We start from the raw sequence: 21,436 nt of genomic DNA, 5'->3' as shown, positions 1-21,436 counted from the left end.
ATTCAAAGACACATGTACCCAAGTGTTCATCACAGCACTGTTTATAATAGACAGGACATGGAAGCAACCTAGATGTCCATCAGCAGATGAATGGATAAGAAAGCTGTGGTACACATACACAATGGAATATTACTTAGCCATTGAAAAGAATACATTTGAATCAGTTCTAATGAGGTGGATGAAACTGGAGCCTATTATACAGAGTGAAGTAAGCCAGAAAGAAAAACACCAATACAGTATACTAACGCATACATATGGAATTTAGAAAGATGGTAACGATAACCCTATATGCGAGACAGCAAAAGAGACACAGATGTATAGAACAGTCTTTTGGACTCTGTGTGAGAGGGTGAGGGTGGGATGATTTGGGAGAATGGCATTGAAACATGTATATTATCATATGTGAAACAAATCGCCAGTCCAGGTTCGACGCATGAGACAGTGTGCTAAGGGCTGGTGCACTGGCATGACCCCGAGGGATGGGATAGGGAGGGAGGTGGGAGGGGGTTTCAGGATGGGGAACACATGTACACCCATGGCAGATTCGTGTCAATGTATGGCAAAATCACTACAATATTGTAAAGAAAAGAGAAATTCTTTTACAGGCTAAAAGGATTTAGCCTGTAATTAGCCTCCAATTAAAATAAATTAATTTATATTTAAAAAATTATTATGAGCAAGGACCCCATGTTATATAATTTCTATGCAATTATATACAGAAAATAAATAAGTATTAAGCAATTTAAGTTACAAACAACAGGAAAAAATACACCATTCCTAAAAATAAACCTCCACATGTTTCTGAAATGGTTGAAGAATGTGATATATTCAAGATAACTCAAATATAACACATATAATACCTTAATAATTCCTAGACACTTCTTTTACTACTCCTCTCGTCTTTTCTGATTTTATAAAAGAATTTCTCTTTTCTTAATATTTGAGTTAAAAGTTTTCTTCATTGGAGTAAATCTCTAGTAATGAAGAAACTTATTTAGGGGTGCTTCTCATTCATTGTTAAGAGCCCTTTGTTTGTTTCTGAAAGCTATGGCTCAGAAACAAACGTTTCATTTTCCTATAGCCTCTACATTAAGTCCCACTAATCACTCTCTAGATATTCCTTTATCTTACAAAGTCATAATAATCAAAAGTAAAGGGTTAAGGGGCTTTCCTAGTGGCTCAGTGGTAAAGAATCCACCCTGCCAATGCAGGAGGCACGGGTCTGATCTCTGGTCTGGGAAGATCCCACATGCCAGGGAGCACCTAAGCCTGTGCACCACAGTTATTGAGCTTGTGCTCTAGAGTCCAGGAGCTGTAAGTACTGAGTCCACTTGCCACAACTACTGAAGCCTGTGTACCCTAGAGCCTGTGCTCTATAAAGAGAAGCCACTGCAATGACAAGCCCACACACCACAACTAGAGAGTAGCCCCTACTCTCCACAACTTGAGAAAAAGTCCAAGCAGCAACGAAGACTCAGTACAGCAAAAAAAGAAAAAAAAGAAAAAAATATATATATACACACACATATATATATTTAAAACGTAAACAGTTAAAATGTCACCTGCGCCCTTCAGGTCCTCCTACTTACTATTTAATACTTTAAAGTTATTAGTAGGAAACACACTTTCCAAGGATGATAGTACATGAAGAGATTTATCAACCGAACTCAGCAACTCAAAGTAATAATTGATTTGGAACCAACTTTATTTCAAATACTTTTTCCACTAATTGTTTTAAATAAAACATTTGAGAAAATACATCCATCCAGTTTTAAAATGTGCTCTGGATATATTTATTCAAAACAAAAGTTTACTATGAAAAAACACTAGATTTATTTCTCCCCTTCTTGGAGTACATTACTTTCAAGTACTCAAATAAAATAAAAAGAAGACTGATAATATTCACAATCAAAATATAATACCAATAAAGTTAAGTAGTAAGCTTAAAGTCTTTCTCTCCTCTTGAAACACGTAAATTAGTATGGCCACAAAATAATCCTGCTAACAGGAAGTCAATTAATATCTCTAATTCTGTTAGTAATAATCAAGTATGATGAATCTTTTAGGAATATAAGAAATTGCAGTGACAACAGTTTAATTTTATTCTACTTCCTTGCATAATATCTCAATTAGCTCTAGCAAAGTAGATTAAGCTTTAACAATTACAAATTCTATCAATGAATATCACTTATCAAAGATAGCATATAAGAATTCACTATCATTTAAATTCTGATCCTGCCATTAAGATTACTTTTAAATTTCAGAATAAAGCTAAGCATCACCGGTCTGAATTCCTCTAAAATGCACCTCCTTTTCCCTCAAAACTTACTTCATTGTATCTGTGTTCTAGACCATCATGGTTTATTCATAAAAATTCTTGATTTTTAGCTTTCCTGATAATCCACTAGTCTACAAGTGTTAGTTTAGAAAACTCCTGGTTAAGGAATAAATTTCCAATTCTATCCTTAAATTAAGAGTGAGACTTAACAGATCTGGAAAAATAATTGGCAGATAATAATTGAAGGAGAAAGACAGTAAACAGAGAAGAGAGTATTTGTAATTCTTAAATGCTATCTGGTCTATTCTCAGTTTACATATTTCCTGGATAGGGCTAAAATATTCCACTATCCCTTCTTCTTGATGTTTTATTTTTGGAGGATGTCTCAATTTGCTTGTTTTGCAATGCTACTGAGTCTTTGGTTCTTGGTAATAAGGTATTTTCTAAGTAATTGCTGGGGTTTTTTGCATGTGACATTTTTATGTATCAGTTCTCAAAGCAATGGCAGAGAATATAGAAGTTTTTTCAGTATTGCCTGACTTGCCAAAATATGCAGATAATTTTATTTTCTGAATAATCTTCATAAAATCTTGACACAAAAAGATCAATTGAAAAATATTTTATATTGGGATTTCCCTGGTGGTCCGATACCTGGTTGGGGAACTAAGACCCTACATGCTGTGGAGCAACTGGCCCCATGTGCCACAACTACTGAGCCAGCTCCCACAACTAGAGAGTCCATTTGCCTCAATGAAAGATCCCACACAACACAATGGAGATCCCACAGGCCACAACTACGACCCAACACAGCCAAATAAATTTCTAAAAAATGTATACTGCAGAGAAACACAATTTTATTTTATAATATTCATCTAATGTCATCTACATGCCAGATATATTAGGCACTTTACAGGGCCCATCTCCTTTAATTTTCACAATATGAAAAGAAATAGGCATTTTCCCATTCTACTTTAAGGAAAATGAGACTCAGAGTAACTGGCTAAAGATCACCTGGATTGCATTAACATATATGCTCTTTAAAATTTTACACAATATTTTGAAAACTGAGTAAACGGAGGGAAAACTTTATCTGCCATCCTAGCATTATTAAGACCATTTTTTAATGTTTCGGTATGCTTCATGCATTGACTCTTTTCCGGGGAATTCCCTGGCAGCCCATAGGTTTGGATTCAGTGCTTTCACTCATGGGGCCCAGGTTCGATCCCTGGTCAGGGAACTAAGATCCCACATGACTTGCAGCTAGTATAGGGAGGAGCTTGAATTGAGATGAGTCTGCGAAGAAACAGATTATATAAGTTCTTTTGTACTTTGCAAAATACATTTTTTTAACCTTTTGGTTTTCAGTTTTTCTCCTTACCATCTCTGGCAACACTATGAAGGATGAGTTCAAGGATATCAGTTAGACAGTTATGGCAATAAATTTGCAAGAGCATAACAGTCTTGAACAGTGGGCATGGTGAGAGGGGAGTTAGAATCTGATTCCTTAAAATATTTTATTGAGATAAAATTCACATAACATAAAATCTACTGTGTTAACAATTTTAAAGTGCACAATTCATTGCTGATCCCTTTTAAAAGTACTTTAACCCCTGCTAGTTTAGTGAGAGGTTAAATGAATAAATAATTTAATTAGTAGAAATACTGGTTATTAAAAATCTACACTTTTTTACTTAAAAGGGTAAGTGGTGGTTGTAGAAATTTAGACAATACCAGCATACAAGGCAAAAAGTTAAAGTCTTCCCCTAATGAACAATCCCAAATATCGAGGTAGCCACTGTTCTATATTCTTACAAAGGTTTCTTTCTATGTATACCTAACTTGTAGTTTTTTTTTTAACATAAAAGGTCTCCAGAATATAAAACTATGTATTGCTCTACATCTTGTTTTCCACGTAAAAAATAGCTTGGAATCCTCCTTAAAAAGCCCATCGATTTCTAGTTCCAGTATAGGTGCTTGCTCATTTTGTACAATTTGTATATTGTATATTTTTAACTTCACTTTTTGCCAATCTAATATGTAACTCGTTTTAATATGCTACCTTTTTTTATGGAATAGGACAAATATTCAGCAACAGAGAAGGGAGGTTCTTTTAAAATTCAGCTCAAGTTGACAAGCATCTGAGCCGATTAAATAGCATTTTTAAAGTGCATGTTAGATGAGGGGTCCAATACCTGGGTGGGGAAGACCCCCTGGAGGAGGGCATGGCAACCCACTCCAGTATTCCTGCCTGGAGAATTCCATGGACAGAGGAGCCTGGTGGGCTACAGTCCATGGGGTCACAAAGAGTCAGACACAACTAAAGTGACTTAGGAGGCACGAACACACAGGTATTGTGTACAAAAGGAAGCACAAAATGTACCGGAAATAGCATAAGACTAACCAAAGATCTTAGTCTTCGTTCTTCAACGGTTAACCGTGTAAGCTTAGGACTTAGGTTTCCTCATTTATAAAATTAGAGCGCATAAACAATTGCTAGTAATTTGTAAAGCTCTTAAGAGCAAACGGCTCTAAGTCACAAATGTTTCAAAACAATAATGTTAAAAAAATCCTCACCTTGGACTGCTTAACAGTGAGTAAAGAACATTGTATCTCCTCCACTTGTCAAAGCCAGTAAATTCCACAAGGAGGGACCTTAGTTTTGTTCACTTTGTATACTAAGTTCCCAGAACAATGGCTGGCACGCTTGATATTTGGTAAATGGTTGAAAATGGGTTAAGAACTTCACTCCCGTAAATAAAGAAAGCTGAGCCCGGAAGAATTGATACTTTTGAACTGTGGTTTTGGAGAAGACTCTTGAGAGTCCCTTGGACAGCAAGGAGATCCAACCAGTCCATCCTAAAGCAAATCAGTCCTGAATATTGGAAGGACTGACGCTAAAGCTGAAACTCCAATACTTTGGCCACCTGATGCGAAGAACTGACTCAATGGAAAAGATCCTGATGCTGGAAAAGATTGAAGGCAGGAGGAGAAGGGGACGACAAAGGATGAGATGGTTGGATGGCATCAACAAATCTATGAATGTAAGTTTGAATAAGCTCTGGGAGTTGCTGATGGACAGGGAAGCCTGGCATGCTACAGTCCATGGAGTCACAAAGAGTCAGACAGGACTGAGCAACTGAACTGAAATTGCTTTCAATCAATTTTTTGGACAATGAAATAAACTTGGCATAGCTCCGCTCTTCTGTTTAATCCTCTCATTCCTGAAGTGAAAATGCTACATAATATAGTTCTTACACGTCTAAAAGGAAGTTACATCTATTGACAGCAGCGTCAGATATTCTACCCCTTGAACCTAAAGTCGAACTTCCCTCCACCACCTGATGGGGCCCATATTCAAAGAAGTGTCAAAACTCGTAGTTTTGTTTATCTACACGCCTACAGAAGCCAGGCTGTCACCTACTCCGCATCACTATCAGACTCGACAACCCCAGAAGAAAAAGTGTTATGGTTTCTTCTCTTACGAACCCCACAATTCTAAAAACGGCAGAACTGAAGCCACCAAAGACACAGAACTGACGGGGAAAGGGATTGGGAAATAAAAAACAGATTCTCTCAAGCCCCTCTCGTTCGGAAAAGCCCGTGTTGCTGGAAACAGCGTCCTCACCTCCTTCTTTCTCTGGGCAGAGGCTGAGGGAACCCCGAAAACGACCAGCAGTGCCACCGCCATGATTGCAAAGACACACCAACGCCACCAACGCGCTGCCATGTTCGTCTTCTCTCCCGCCTAGAAGGGAAACTTTCCTAGGGCTAGGTCTGAGGGTTGGTTGGGCGTGAGAACAGGCAAACCAGCCCCCTCTCTCCTTCTCATTGGCCCAGCTCAGCCCTGTCGGTAGTTCCCTCACAAAACGTCACGACGCTGTACTGCCAAACGCCCGCTAAAAGACGGCTCACTTCTAATTGGTCTCCGTTAGCCAATACAAAAACGATAATCTGGAGGTTTTACATTGGTCCGCTAAGGATGATGGACCACCCCTCTCGTTAAACGTAAAGATGGCGGGTGTAGGCTCTTTAAACGCGCCTGCGCAGTTGTGAAGCATTGCGGCTTTTCAGTGTTGGAGATGGCCTAAGGTTGCTAAAACAGGATATTTATTTTCTCCTCAGATACTTTTAGAAGTCTTTGAAATCGACCGGACTTCACTGGTGGTCCAATGCTTAAGAAATCGCCTGCCAATGCAGGGGACACTGTTTGATCTTACTCCGTTTGGGAATATTCCACATGCTGCGAGGGCAACTAAGCCCCAGGCCACAGCTACTGAGCCAGCGGGCCCTAGAGTCCGTGCGCCAGAGCAACAGAGGCCACCATAATGAGAAAACGGGCATCGCATTTAGAGAGTAGCTTCTCTCCGCTCAACCAGAGAAACTGCCCGACAACCCCGCCCCTTCCTCCACCACCGCGATACCTCCCCCCCTCCCCCAGCCCAGGAAGGGAGACACAAAGACTCAGCCTAGCCAAAAGTAAATAAAAAACTAAATTAATTTCAAAAAAAGAAACCCACCTCTTTCGTGTACTATTCTAGAAAAATTTTGCCTAGCCATGTAACTGATAAGACCTATCCCGAGCCTGTCGTTTGGCCTCCAAAGTGTTTCAAATCCAAAAAAAGGTAAAAAAGGCAAGAAAGGAAAAACAATACTGCTGAAGGAGAATTTTTTTAAGACGGTGCCACGTGTGCTGAACAGAGCACATGTCAAAAGTTATTTTCTAAAGTGCTTATTTCATGGCAATCTTTTAGATGTATGAGGCGGGCACCAACAAGGACTTATATTTGATTTAAGAGAGCAAATTTAAATTTGATTATAGACAGCAAAGTTTTTTTTTTTTAACTTGTCATTAGTTTGAGGGGTGGATGGCACACTAAGGTTGTAAGAAGGCACTTAGGTCTTTTTTAAAGTTTCTGTTTCATAATCGGTTGTCTTAAATATCCAAATCCCTTTTCCAAAAAATAACAAAAATCCTACATAGCAGAACTTTCCCTTTATTTGTCCCAATTCTGTTTATCATCAGTTCAGTTCAGTTCAATTGCTCAGTCGTGTCCGACTCTTTGCGACCCCATGAATCGCAGCACGCCAGGCCTCCCTGTCCATCACCAACTCCCTGAGTTCACTCAAACTCACTTCCATCGAGTCGGTGATGCCATCCAGCCATCTCATCCTCTGTCGTCCCCTTTTCTTCCTGACCCCCAATCCCTCCCAGCATTGTCTTTTCCAATGAGTCAACTCTTCGCATGAGGTGGCCAAAGTACTGGAGTTTCAGCTTTAGCATCATTCCTTCCAAAGAACACCCAGGGCTGATCTCCTTCAGAATGGACTGGTTGGATCTCCTTGCAATCCAAGGGAATCTCAAGAGTCTTTTCCAACACCACAGTTCAAAAGCATCAATTCTTCGGCACTCAGCTTTCTTTACAATCCAACTCCCACATCCATACGTGACCAACTGGAAAAACCATAGCCTCAACTAGACGGACCTTTGTTGGCAAAGTAATGTCTCTGGTTTTCAATATGCTATCTAGGTTGGTCATAACTTTCCTTCCAAGGAGTAAGCATCTTTTAATTTCATGGCTGCAGTCACCATCTGCAGTGATTTTGGAGGCCAGAAAAATAAAGTCTGACACTGTTTTCCCATCGATTTCCCATGAAGTGATGGGACCAGATGCCATGATCTTCGTTTTCTGAATGTTGAGCTTTAAGCCAATTTTTTCACTCTCCTCTTTCACTTTCATCAAGAGGCTTTTAGTTCTTCTTCACTTTCTGCCATAAGGGTGGTGTCATCTGCATATCTAACGTTATTGATATTTCTCCCGGCAATCTTGATTCCAGTTTGTGCTTCTTCCAGCCCAGTGTTTCTCATGAAGTACTCTGCATATAAGGTAAATAAGCAGGGTGACAATATACAGCCTTGACGTACTCCTTTTCCTATTTGGAACCAGTCTGTTGTTGCATGTCCAGTTCTAACTGTTGCTTCCTGACCTGCATATAAGTTTCTCAAGAGGCAGGTCAGGTGGTCTGATATTCCCATCTCTTGAAGAATTTTCCACAGTTTCTTGTGATCCACACAGTCAAAGGCTTTGGCATAGTCAATAAAGCAGAAATAGATGTTTTTCTGGAACTCTGTTGCTTTTCCCATGATCCAGAGGATGTTGGCAATTTGATCTCTGGTTCCTCTGCCTTTTCTAAAACCAGCTTGAACATTTGGAGGTTCATGGTTCATGTATTGCTGAAGCCTGGCTTGGAGAATTTTGAGCATTACTTTACTAGCGTGTGAGATGAGTGCAACTGTGCAGTAGTTTGAGCATTCTTTGGTATTGCCTTTCTTTGGGATTCAAATGAAAACTGACCTTTTCCAGTCCTGTGGCCACTGCTGAGTTTTCCAAATGTGCTGGCATATTGAGTGCAGCACTTTCAGAGCATCATCTTTCAGGATTTGAAACAGCTCAACTGGAATGCCAGCTTTGTTCATAGTGATACTTCCAAAGGCCCACTTGACTTCACATTCCAGGATGTCTGGCTCTAGGTGAGTGATCATACCATCGTGATTATCTTGGTTGTGAAGATCTTTTTTGTACAGTTCTTCTGTGTATTCTTGCCACTTCTTCTTAATATCTTATGCTTCTGTTAGGTCCATACCATTTCTGTCCTTTATCGAGCCCATCTTTGCATGAAATGTTCCCATGGTATCTCTAATTTTCTTGAAGAGATCTCTAGTCTTTCCCATTCTGTTGTTTTCCTCTATTTCTTTGCATTGATCGCTGAGGAAGGCTTTCTTATATTTTCTTGCTATTCTTTGGAACTCTGCATTCAGATGCATATATCTTTCCTTTTCTCCTTTGCTTTTCACTTCTCTTCTTTTCTGGAGATGGAAATGGCAATCCACTCCAGTATTCTTGCCTGGAGAATCCCATGGACGGAGGAGCTTGGTGGGCTACAGTCCACGGGTCGCAAAGAGTGGGACATGACTGAGCGACTTCACTTTCTCTTCTTTTCACAGCTATTTGTAAGACCTCCCCAGACAGCCATTTTTCTTTTTTACATTTCTTTTCCATGGGGATGGTCTTGATCCCTGTCTCCTCTACAATGTCATGAACCTCCGTCCATAGGTCATCAGGCACTCTATCAGATCTGGTCCCTTAAGTCTATTTCTGACTTCCACTGTATAATCATAAGGGATTTGATTTAGGTCATACCTGAATGGTCTAGCGGTTTTCCCTACTTTCTTCAATTTAAGTCTGAATTTGGCAATAAGGAGTTCATGATCTTAGCCACAGTCAGCTCCTGGTCTTGTTTTTGCTGACTGTATAGAGCATCTTCATCTTTGGCTGCAAAGAACATAATCAATCTGATTTCGGTGTTGACCATCTGGTGATGTCCATGTGTAGAGTCTTCTCTTGTGTTGTTGGAAGAGGGTGTTTGCTATGACCAGTGCATTCTCTTGGCAAAATTCTATTAGCCTTTGCCCTGCTTCATTCTGTATTCCAAGGCCAAATTTGCCTGTTACTCCAGGTGTTTCTTGACTTCCTACTTTTGCATTCCAGTCCCCTATAATGAAAAGGACATCTTTTTTGGGTGTTTCTTCTAAAAGTTCTTGTGTGTATCATAGTGAAGTCACTCAGTCGTGTCTGACTCTTTGCAACCCGTGGACTGTAGCCCAGCAAACTCCTCAGTCCATGGGATTCTCCAGGCAAGAATACTGGAGTGGTTTGCTATTTCCTTCTCTACTATGTGGGTATCATAGTGAGTTATAAAACTGGGATTTTTTATTGAAGAAGAATAATATATTCAAGAGGAAAAGCAGCAACAAAATCAATCGCCTGTAATTTGGATTTATTTTCATGCGTTGGAATATCATATGACCATTCTTTTAGGCCCTGGTGGGACACACACACACACACAGAGGAAAATAATTTCATTAAGCTAGAGAGACAAAGAGATGGGCATGAAAGGGAAAAGAGCTGGTTCTGAAGAGATTTGATTTGATATAGAGAGGTGAAAAGAAATTAAAACGTTAAGAGACACTAATAATATGAAAAATACAAAGAAAAAAAACAGTTGGATATGCCATATCATTCCATTTATGTGACATTCTAGAAAGTGAACAGATCAGTAGCTATCAGGGACTGGAGGTGGGGAGAGGGATTGACTACAAAAGGGCCACACAAGGAGATTTTTTTTGTGAGGGTGCAACCTTTCTCTCCTTAATTGTTGGAGTGGTTACATACTGTTTGCATTTGTCAAAACTCAGAATATTACACTAAAAAAAGTGAAATTTACTGCATGTAAATTTAACAAATAAAAAATTAAGGTTTTAAAGTACACAAAGAAATCTCAACTACCATTTTGGCAAAAATTCGATATGTGCTGTTATTGAGTCTATGAGGAAACAGGCACCCTCAAACATTGCTGGTAGCTATGCAAAATGGAGGATAACTTAACAATATCTAATACATTTATCCTTTGATTCAGCAATCCCACTTTTTGGGATATACTCCAATAATAAGATATATGTGCACAAAATTATTCATTTCAGCGCTATCTCTAATTGAAATATTATCAAAACCACCTAAATGTTCAAATGTAGGAGAATGACTATAGAACATAGATACCTTGGAGTTTTTCACAACTCGAAGGAAAAGAAATGAGGAAGAGCTCTATAAATGATATGGATTTTCAAGATCTATGGTTAAAGTGAAAAAGCCCAATGCAAAAGTATGTACATATAATGCTACATTTGTATGAAATAGAAGAGGAAATAAGAAACTATATATATATGTTTTACCATTTTCGCAAAAGGAAACACAGAAAGCTTAAATCAGAAACTAATGAAATTAGTTGGAGTTGGAGGAAATGGATTGAAACAGTTAAGGAAGGGAATGACACTTCTCTAAGTATACCATTTTGTATAATTTTGACTTTTGGAATAATGGTAATGGTTTTAAAATAAAATATAAGAGCAAATCATGTGGTTTTGCAAGATGAAAAAAGTTCTGGAGACGAATGTTAGTGATAGTTGTACAAAAATCTGAATGTACTTAATATCACTGAACTGTATCCTTTAAAAAAGTTAAAAGGGTAAGTTTTATGTCATGTATGTTTTATCACAATTAAAAATAAGTTAAACATTTTAAAATGACATCAGTAAGAATGGGTTAAAAAACTGAAATTGAATACAAAACAGAAAAAAGGGAGCACAACTCTATTTCAAAAGAAAAACAACTGCACTAAAGAAAATAGAACTAATTGAATAATTTATGAACACACTACTTTAATTATATACTATTAGTCTAAAGAAAAAAATAACTACAAGCAAATCTTAAACTCTACTAAGTAGATTTGTTTTTCGTAGATAACAATCTGGAAATATATTTTGTATAATGTAATATGTAAAAACATTGACGTTGAGAGCTAGGATTCTCACTGTAATAAGGGAGATACAAATATGAAATAAGGAAAAGTGAAAAAGAACTTCTGGGGGTTGGACTGGAATTGGCAGTATTTGCATAAATTTATCATTCATAACATATATTTCTAGCTCTATTCACTGAAATGACTAGAAGCAATGACACTCCAGTACAAATGAGCAAACCTAATGCCAAATGTAGGTTGATAAATGCCATCCCTAAAAGAAATCAAGGCTCCTTAGGAAGATAGATTCCAGTGCTGGGGTAAAGAAAGTACAAGGTGAGCTTTATGTCAGAGAATAAAGAAGTCCTCAAAAGAATAAAATGATGGAGACCTAAAAAAAAAAAGACATATAAGCCTTACTATAGGTAAGCTTATTCTCTGCATTTTACATATGAAGGAAGTGAGCACACTATCAAGATTAAGCAGTTTGAAGCAATATGTCTTATATAAGGCATATAAAGTCAGAAGGGAATCCTACTGACTACATCTGAAACTACTGAGCCTTAAAACAAATCATGATAGCAATGGATTATAACCTTTGGAATCCATGAATCCAAACTGATAATAAATAAATAAATAGGGAAGAAGATAAAATTTCTCCTTGTAGTAGAATACCTAGTGTTAAATATGGAAGAAATGATAGAGTTAGAAAAATCATCATTTTGCAACTTTCATACTAATAATTCTTTTAGGCAAAAAGCATCAGTTCAGTTCCGTCATTCAGTCGCGTCTGACTCTTTGAGACCCCGTGGACTGCAGCACGCCAGGCTTCCCCGTCCATCCCAATTCCTAAAGCTTGATCAAACTCATTTCCATTGAGTCGGTGATGCCATCCAACCACCTCATCCTCTGTTGACCCTTTCTCCTCCCGCCTTCAATCTTTCCCAGCATCAGGGTCTTTTCCAATGAGCCAGTTCTTTGCATTGGGTGGCCAAAGCATTGGAGTTTCAGCTTCAGCATCAGTTCTTCCAATGAATATTCAGGACTGATTTCCTTTAGGATTGACTGGTTGGATCTCCTTGCAGTCCAAGGGACTCTCAAGAGTCTTCTCTAAAACCACAGTTCAAAAGCATCAATTCTTTGGCACTCAGCTTTCTTTCTTTCTTTCTTTTGATTTTTAAAAATTATTTATTATTATTATTGTTTTTTTTTAGTTTACAATATTGTATTGGTTTTGCCACACATCAACATGAATCTGCCACAGGTGTACGTGTGTTCCCAATCCCGAAACCCCCCTCCCATCCCCCCACCCCACACCATCCCTCCGGGTCATCCCAGTGCACCAGCCCCAAGCATCCTGGACCCTGTATCGAACTTATAGCCCAACTCTCACATCCATACATGACCACTGGAAAAACCATAGCTTTGACTAGACAGACCTTTGTTGGCAATGTCTCTGCTTTTTAGTATGCTGTGTCTAAGTTAGTCATAGCTTTTCTTCCAAGGAGCAAGCATCTTTTAATTTCATGGCTGCAGTCACCATCTCCAGTGATTTGGGAGCCCAAGAAAATAAAGTCTCTCACGGTTTCCACTGTTTCCCCATCTATTTTCCATGAAGTAATGGGACTAGATGCTATGATCTTCATTTTCTGAATGTTGAGTTTTAAGCCAACTTTTTCACTCTCCTCTTTCACTTTCATCAAGAGGCTCTTTAGTTTTTCTTTGCTTTCTGCCATAAGAGTGGTATCATCTGTGTATCTGAGGTTATTGATATTTCTCCCGGCAATCTTGATTCCAGATGGTGCTTCATCCACGATGAAAAATCATCGATGAATACAAAAACTAGTGGGTGGAAGTTCGATAAAGAATAGGATATACACATAGTCTCAATGTATTCTCATATTACTTATTAATTAGAAAGAGGGAAACAGTAACTTTTTAGTATAGAAACTTGGAGGCCACACTTTTGACCAGATGATTAAAGTTGGCATTATCAATAGTGAGACAAAGACCTCCCAGGTCATCCAATGGTTAAATATCCACCTACCAATGCAGAGGACATGGGTTCCGTCCCTGCCTGGGGAGGATTTTACTTGCCCCTGGACAACTAAGCCAGTGCTGTACTACTGAAACCTGAGTGCCCTAGAGCCCTCTGCAATAAGAGAAGGCACCACAATAAGAAGCATGTGCACCACAACTACAGAGTAGCTCCCATTCAACCTCACTCGCCGAGACTAAAGCCTACGCACAGCATTAAAGATCCAGCACAGCCAAAAATAAAAAAAAGAAAATTAAAACTAAAAAATGAGACAAACTAATATTATATATAGGCTTACTGATAAGATACCCTAAAAAAACACACTTGTTATGTAGTATTTCCATTAGAAGTGCTTTAACTGAATCTAACGGAGAAGGCAATGGCACCCCACTCCAGTACTCTTGCCTGGAAAATCCCATAGGCGGAGAAGCCTGGTGGGCTGCAGTCCATTGGGTCGCTAAAGTCGGACACGACTGAGTGACTTCCCTTTCACTTTTCACTTTCATGCATTGGAGAAGGAAATGGCAACCCACTCCAGTGTTCTTGCCTGGAGAATCCCAGGGACGGAGGAGCCTGGTGGGCTGCCGTTTATGGGGTCGCACAGAGTCGGACACGACTGAAGTGACTTAGCAGTAGCAGTAATTATAAGAAAACATCAAGTACACAAAAGTTGAGGGAACTGTTACAAAATAACTGGCCTGTACTCTTCAAATATATTACAGAGCATAAACTTGTATAGTCAAAAGGTCCATTACCCGTTCTGTTGCTTAAAATCTCCTAATCTTGATACTGTACTCACTTCCTTCATATGTAAAATAGAGAGAATAAGCTTACCTATAGTAAGAAAATAATGCTTTTAAAGTGCTGCACTCAATATGCCAGCAAATTTGGAAAACTCAGCAGTGGCCACAAAACTGGAAAAGGTCAGTTTTCATTCCAATCCCAAAGAAAGGCAATGACAAAGCAAGTTCAAACTATGATACAATTGCACTCATCTCACATGCTAGCAAAGTAATGCTCCAAATCCTTCAAGCAAGGCTTCAACGGTATGTAACTGAGAACTTCCAGGTGTTCCAGCTGGACTTAGAAAAGGCAGAGAACCGGAGGTCAAATTGCCAACATCCGTTGGATCATCGAAAAAGCAAAAGAGTTCCAGAAAGATATCTACTTCTGCTTTATTGACTATGCCAAAACCTTTGACCAAATCACAACAAACTGTGGAAAATTCTTAAAGAGATGGGAATACCACATCACTTTACCTGCCTCCTGAGAAATGCAAGTGATGAAGCAACAGTTAGAACGTGTACATGGAACAACAGACTGGTTCCAAACTGGAAAAGGAGTATGACAAGGCTGTACATTGTCACCCTGCTTATTTAACTTATATGCAGAGTAAGTGAGTAAGTAAGTATTGCTCAGTCATGTCCGACTCTTTGCAACCCCATGGACTGTAGCCCACCAGGCTCCTCTGTCCAGGGAAATCTCCAGGCAAGAATACTAGAGTGGGTTCCCATTACCTTCCGCAGGGCATCTTCCTGACCCAGGGATCGAACCTGGGTCTCCTGCATTGCAGGCAGCTTCTTTACCATCTGAGCCACCAGGGTACATCATGTGAAATGCCAGGCTGCATGAAGCACAAGCTAGAATCAAGATTGCCAGGAGAAATATCAGTAACCTCAGATATGCAGATGACATTTCACTTATGGCAGAAAGTGAAGGTGAAGAGGAACTACAGAGCCTCTTGATGAAAGTGAAAGAGAAGAGTAAAAAAGCTGGCTTAAAACTCAACATTCAAAAACTAAGATCATGGCATCCAGTCCCATCATTTCATGGAAAATAGATGCGGAAACAATGGAAACAGTGAGAGACTTTATTTTGGGGGGCTCCAAAATCGCTGCACATGCTGACTGCAGTCATGAAATTAAAAGATGCTTTCTCCTTGGAAGAAAAGCTATGACCAAACTAGATAGCATATTCAAAAGCAGAGACATTACTTTGCCAACAAAGGTCTGTCTAGTCAAAGCTATGGTTTTTCCAGTAGTCATGTATGCATGTGAGAGTTGGACCATAAAGAAAGCTGAGCGGTGAAGAACTGTTGCTTTTGAACTGTAGTGCTGGAGAAGACTCTTGAGAGTCCCTTGGACTGCAAGGAGATCCAGCCAGTCTATCCTAAAGGAAATCAGTCCTGAATATTCATTGGAAAGACTGATGCTGAAGCTGAAACTCCAATGCTTTGGCCACCTGATGCAAAGAACTGACTCATTGGAAAAGACCCTGATGCTGGGAAAGATTGAAGGCAGGAGAAGGGGACGACAGAGAATGAGATGGTTGGATGGCATCACCGACTCAATGGACAGGAATTTAAGAAAGCTCCGGGAGTTGGTGATGGACAAGGAGGCCTGGCGTGCTGCAGTCCATGGGGTCGCAAGGAGTCAGACACGACTGAACGACTGAACTGAACTGAAAATTAAGAAAAAAATTAATACCATGAAAGACAAAGAAAGGCGGAGGAACTCTTCAGTTTTATAGGAGACTAAAGGTGGCAACCGCTTGCCATGCAGGAGATATGAGACACGGTTTTGATAATATTTTATTATGAAAATGTCAAAACACACAGAAATATTGAAATAATTGTATTCTGAACACACACAGCCAAGATTCTATGATCAACAATTTGTTAAATTTGCTTTATTACAGATTTTTCTATGTATTGAGAATTCCTTTTACTGTTCTTGCAACGTTCCTCATAACTTGAAATCATTCCAAAATTCAAAATTAAACATATTAGTAGGTAGTAATAGGAAACAAAAAATCAAAGAAAGAAACGAAGTTTGGAGGGAACAGAAAGTACTGGCTAGTGTGGAGCGAGATACAAGCTCAAGCCTGTGAACACCGTCTTGAAGCTGATGTTTTTGATGACTAGTCTAACATTAATGTCTCAGTTCTCCTCTAAAGAGCCCTAAACCTGGCTTCAAGGCAAGCGATTTTCTCATTGTTCAATACCCTGTTAAGACATTTATAAAGCGTGAAACTACATTTCCCAAAAGGCGTGTATATTTGCGTGTTGTAAAGAGGACAAATTCTATAGGTCTTTAGAGGTCTCGCGAGAGATTTCATCAACTCTCTTTGAAGAGCGCAGCCGAGAGCCATTTTGTTTTTCAGGACTCTGCAAGGGTACTAGACGCCTAATTGATAGAGGACAGCAGCTGTAGTTGCAGCCATTTTATGTTCAACCGCAGGATGTTTCCCTTGGCCAGAAACGCACTAAGTCGTCTGAGAGGTGAGCAAAAATTGTGAACAGATCATTTCCAACCAACTTTTATCCTTTTGTGCTCGTGGTCTCTCGTGCCCTTTCTTTCCATCTGCAGCCCGACCTTGTAATTCTAAAGGCTCTCACCCTAAGTAATTGGGAAGATGTCCTTAGCATTAGCCTAATCGCACAGCGTTTCTGTTTGGTTTACCAGCTCTCTTTCTGTTACTGGAGTTATAACCCTGCTGTGTTTCATTATTCGGTAGCCTACGATTTCAAGGGGGACACTTAGTGAATACTTCTTGTTCCTTAAGTAATTTCATAAATTTTAGCTTTGGGGATACAATTTACCCGCAAAAGAGCTTCTTATGCAGCTCCTGGTTTCATTGCAATGCTGCTACCTGCTAAATGGTAGCACTTTAGCATTTATGTTCTTTGTGGATTATTAACTGAATAATTGTGGTTGTTTTTATTCTTACCCAAAAGTTAGAAAAGACCCTGATGCTGGGAGGGATTGGGGGCAGGAGAAGGGGACGACAGAGGATGAAATGGCTGGATGGCATCACCGACTTGATGGACATGAGTTTGAGTAAACTCCAGGGGTTGGTGATGGACAGGGAGGCCTGCCTTGCTGCGATTCATGGGGTCGCATAGAGTAGGACATGACTGAGCGACTGAACTGAACTGAAAAGTTAGATAAGTACAGGGAAAATTTGAATCCAGAGTTACGTATTGAGAATGCTCTAGATTAGAGAAGTAGAAGTCATTTCCATACTTCATTTGCACTGAAGGTGACCTTGAGTAACGTGAACAGTTTTAAAATGAAAGTGACCTTGAGCAATTAGCATTTAGTTCTTAAGCTACCTTTTTATTTTCAGCTTAAAGTCATTAGAAGTATTACTAGATTGTGTACGAAATACTGAAGCACCTTTGACAATAACGAAAAAATAGTTGCCTGAGTGGTTTTTCATATTCTGAAAGCCACGTCTATTATCCCTTTCACTTTGGGCGAATAATTTAACGTCTCTGAACTTGATTTTCCTCTTTTGTAAAATAGGGGCTTAGTAAATATACCTACCTCATGGAGTTGTTGAGGTTTATATAAAATTATCAATAGGTGGTAACTGAACCGTTTTTTGTTACAGAGAAGAGGTCTAAAGAAATCAACTTGTGTAACTTGAGTGTTGAGGTCATGAGGTGTTGCAGAACAGTTTGGTAATATTATTTTCTTTGCCTTCTGAGAAGGTAGGGCCTTGGACTTCAGGGAAGGGGGTTTGGGAGTTGTTACTTTCAATGCGAAATTCACATGCTCACTTTTAACTGCTCTAGAACAGAATATATTGTGAAATGTTGTAAATTTGCCCATTCGAAATGTAACCAATGGTGACAAAAACCTGTAAGGCACTTAGGAAACCATTACATGGTGTAGTAACTCTAGAAATAACCCATTGTATCACATAGAAGCCATTATATTTGTCAGTGCTAAGGAATGGGCAACATTGCTATTCTTTAATACGATTTTCATTACATACTCAAATACCTTTTGAGGCTGTGAAACGATAAGGACCTGCTACTTAGATTGGAAAGGAAGAAAAAAAGCAGCTGGAAATAAGCATTTTCTAGTCTTTCTTCTTTCCCAAGCCCCCCAAGTGCCTCCAGAAGCAGTTTGGAAATTCTTTCTACTAGAATAACAGTAATGACAAGGTTTTAATGTTGTCATTCTGCTCAGAGACTTAGCTCTACCAAAAAAGTGGCTTCATTTCCTGTTACTAATGTATAGGGGCTTCCTGGGTGGCGCTAGTAATTAAGACTCCGCCTGCCAATGCAGGAGACATAAGAAACCTGCAGGTTCGAACCTTGGGTCAGGAAGATCCCGAACCTTGGGTCAGGAAGATCCTGGGAGAAGGGCATGGCAATCCACTCCAGTATTCTTGCTGGGAAAACCCCATGGACAGAGGAGCCTGGTGGGCTACAGTCGATAGGGTTGCAGAGTCCGGACACAATTGAAGCAATTTAGCACACATGCACTAATCTATACAACTTATCCTTCAAACATGATTAGTTTTATAGTACACTGGGTTTTCTGTTTCTGCTTTTTTTCAGATTTCCTTTTCCCATATCTACATAACCAAATCCTACCTGCTATTCAAAGTGCTTAGCTAACATTTTACCTCCTTGTATTATAATGGTTTGTGTCTATGTATATAATAGACTTCTCTAGACTGGAAGTTACCTGAGAACAGTGTCTATGTATTATAGTTTTCAAATTGTTGAGCACTACTGAGTAAACTTTTGTGAAAATCAAAATCATAAATACTCAGATTAATGAAGTAGGAGCCAAGTTCAAGGATTATACAAATACCAATGTATCATGGATGTTACTGACATCACTTATTCTTTGTTTTACCCACTCAACATTGTATTGGGGAAAATTTCAGACATATTGAAAAGTTGGAATAATTGTCTAATGAACACCCACATACCCAGCATGTAGATTCTACAACTAACATTTTGCACTATTTGTTACATCACATACTATCCATTTGTCAATTCATCTTATTTGTGAAGCATTTCAAAGTATGCAACTTTGCTTTTAGCTACAATGTTTTAACATTTTATTATACTGCATAATGCTATAGAGTAACTTCCTTGGCTTTTGTTAAGTGGTAGTATCAATTACAAATGTTCTCTTTTCCTGATAATTGGTAGATATGCTACTGTATTCTTTTTCTTTCTCTTTAAGTTCAAAGCATTCAGCAAGCAGTGGCAAGGCAGATCCACCAGAAGCGGGCACCTGATTTCCATGACAAATATGGTAATGCCGTATTAGCTAGTGGAGCCACTTTCTGTGTTGCTGTATGGGTATATGTAAGTACTATTGACTGATGATCTCTGTTTTAGATTTTTCTTATTGCCATTTAGTTTATGTATTCAAAATGTTTTCACACAGTAGTGTACATTTCTAGTTAGGAGGGGCTTTAGAGATTTTCTAACATAATTACCCACTCATTGCAGGAATTTTTCCTCAGCACTGAGCATTAGTTCATCATCTGTTCTTAACATTTTACTTATGGATCAAAAGGCAGTCTTTTCCATATTGTGTAGCTGTTGAAAACATCTTTTTTTTAAAAAAAAACATCTTATATTCAGTTAAAATCTGCCTCCTCCATATTTACCCATCATTCCATTGCAACACACATTCTGATCATATTTCCATGTATCAGCCATTAGATACTAGAAAATTTCTGTTGACTGGATCTTCTCTTTCATATTAAACATTCTTAGTTCTATCATTTTGTTATATGGTTTCTGGAGTTTTCACCATCTTAAGTCACCTTTCTTTGCTTAGTCAGTCTTCTGCATTCTACCCTTGGAACTGAGTACAGTGTTTTTGATGGATGAGATATAAAATGACTTGCTTTTAATATTTTAGTTTTTTACATCTAACATTTACCAGTCTTATTTACCAGTTACTGTACTGGTTCAAGTAGGAGTCTAAGTGTGTGCTTAATTAGAAGAGTGAACAGATGTTGAACAAATGTGTTATCAGGGGCATTTTTAGAGGTGAAATTCTCCTTGATGAAGGGATATTACAAATGTCCTCCTTGGCAGTACTTCAGTAGTTGTGGTTGAGTGAAACAATATTTCAAGGAGGTAGTATAGAAATGTGAAATATCAATATGAATTATTTAAAAAAATTTTTAAATGTACTTGCTCAGTCACGCTAGCTACATCTTAGTTGCTCACTAGCCATATGTGGCTAGTGGTTACTGTATTGGACAGTGCAGATACAGAACATTTCTGTCATCTCTGGAAGTTCTATTGAACAGCACTACCCTAGAGAATTAGAACAGCAATTAGCTTTGGCCTACATGGAGGGCACTGTGTGTTTTTAACCTATAGAGCAGAATACCCTTGCTACTTTAGGAAATAATCTCCAAGGGAGCATGAACTCTGATTTAAACATAACTGATAACTGACAACATTTTAATTCTTACAGATGGCAACACAAATTGGAATAGAATGGAACCCATCGCCTGTTGGCAGAGTCACCCCAAAGGAATGGAGAGAACAGTAATCATCCCAGCTAGTTTAATACTGAATTGTTTCAAAATGAACTCATAATTAATTCCAAGTAAAAGTACTATGTACCCATTAAAATATGGCATGTTTGAAGAAATAAAGTATACTTGAAACCTTCATTGTAGGTCTGTTTGTTTCTTTTGTAAATGAAACCAAGCTTGGTTGCTTTTATTTAACCTTTGTGTTAATATTAAGGTCAAATCACTGTATAATTTTTTTAATGCCCTGTGCTGCCTCCTTCATGCTGACATGAGCCTGAGGTGGAGGCCAGTCTGATGCACCTCTGTATGCAGGTGAATGAGGGGCCAAGGCAGCGGGGTTTGTACAACTTCTTGAATAGCTTTTCTGTCTTAGGTAGTTTGAAAGGAAAGTTTGGCTATCACCTGGAAGTCAACTTTATGGTAGGCTGAAATTACAGTTCATGAATAATATC

General features: G+C 38.8%; 2 protein-coding genes across 2 annotated transcripts in view; one reads left to right on the top strand and one right to left on the bottom strand.

Moving 5' to 3' along the window:
- The window catches only part of MAGT1 (magnesium transporter 1), a 48,431-nt gene extending 42,416 nt beyond the window's left edge, over positions 1-6,015 (bottom strand). The window contains exon 1 of the mRNA XM_068963025.1: positions 5,904-6,015. Coding sequence (XP_068819126.1) covers positions 5,904-6,005 — 102 coding nt within the window. The 5' untranslated portion in view covers positions 6,006-6,015. The remainder of the gene's footprint in view (positions 1-5,903) is intronic.
- Positions 6,016-16,824: 10,809 nt separating this feature from the next.
- On the top strand, positions 16,825-21,128 carry COX7B (cytochrome c oxidase subunit 7B). The gene is made up of 3 exons (XM_068962658.1): positions 16,825-16,950; positions 19,664-19,788; positions 20,921-21,128. The coding sequence occupies exons 1-3, from the start codon at positions 16,896-16,898 to the stop codon at positions 20,996-20,998; spliced, it is 258 nt and encodes an 85-aa protein (XP_068818759.1). The 5' UTR covers positions 16,825-16,895; the 3' UTR covers positions 20,999-21,128.
- The last annotated feature ends 308 nt before the right edge of the window (positions 21,129-21,436 follow it).

Source organism: Capricornis sumatraensis, chromosome X, assembly GCF_032405125.1.
Source record: "Capricornis sumatraensis isolate serow.1 chromosome X, serow.2, whole genome shotgun sequence".
NCBI lineage: Eukaryota > Metazoa > Chordata > Mammalia > Artiodactyla > Bovidae > Capricornis > Capricornis sumatraensis.
The sequence above is the reverse complement of the archived record's forward strand: the minus strand, read 5'-3'. Positions and strand labels throughout refer to the sequence as shown.

Excerpts from the sequence above, each read along its gene's own strand:
- COX7B (XM_068962658.1), top strand. The coding sequence starts at position 16,896 with ATGTTCAACCGCAGGATGTTTCCCTTGGCCAGAAACGCACTAAGTCGT. Across the intron at positions 16,951-19,663 it reads CGCACTAAGTCGTCTGAGAG|TTCAAAGCATTCAGCAAGCA; the intron begins GTGAGCAAAAAT and ends TTTCTCTTTAAG. Across the intron at positions 19,789-20,920 it reads GTGTTGCTGTATGGGTATAT|ATGGCAACACAAATTGGAAT; the intron begins GTAAGTACTATT and ends TAATTCTTACAG.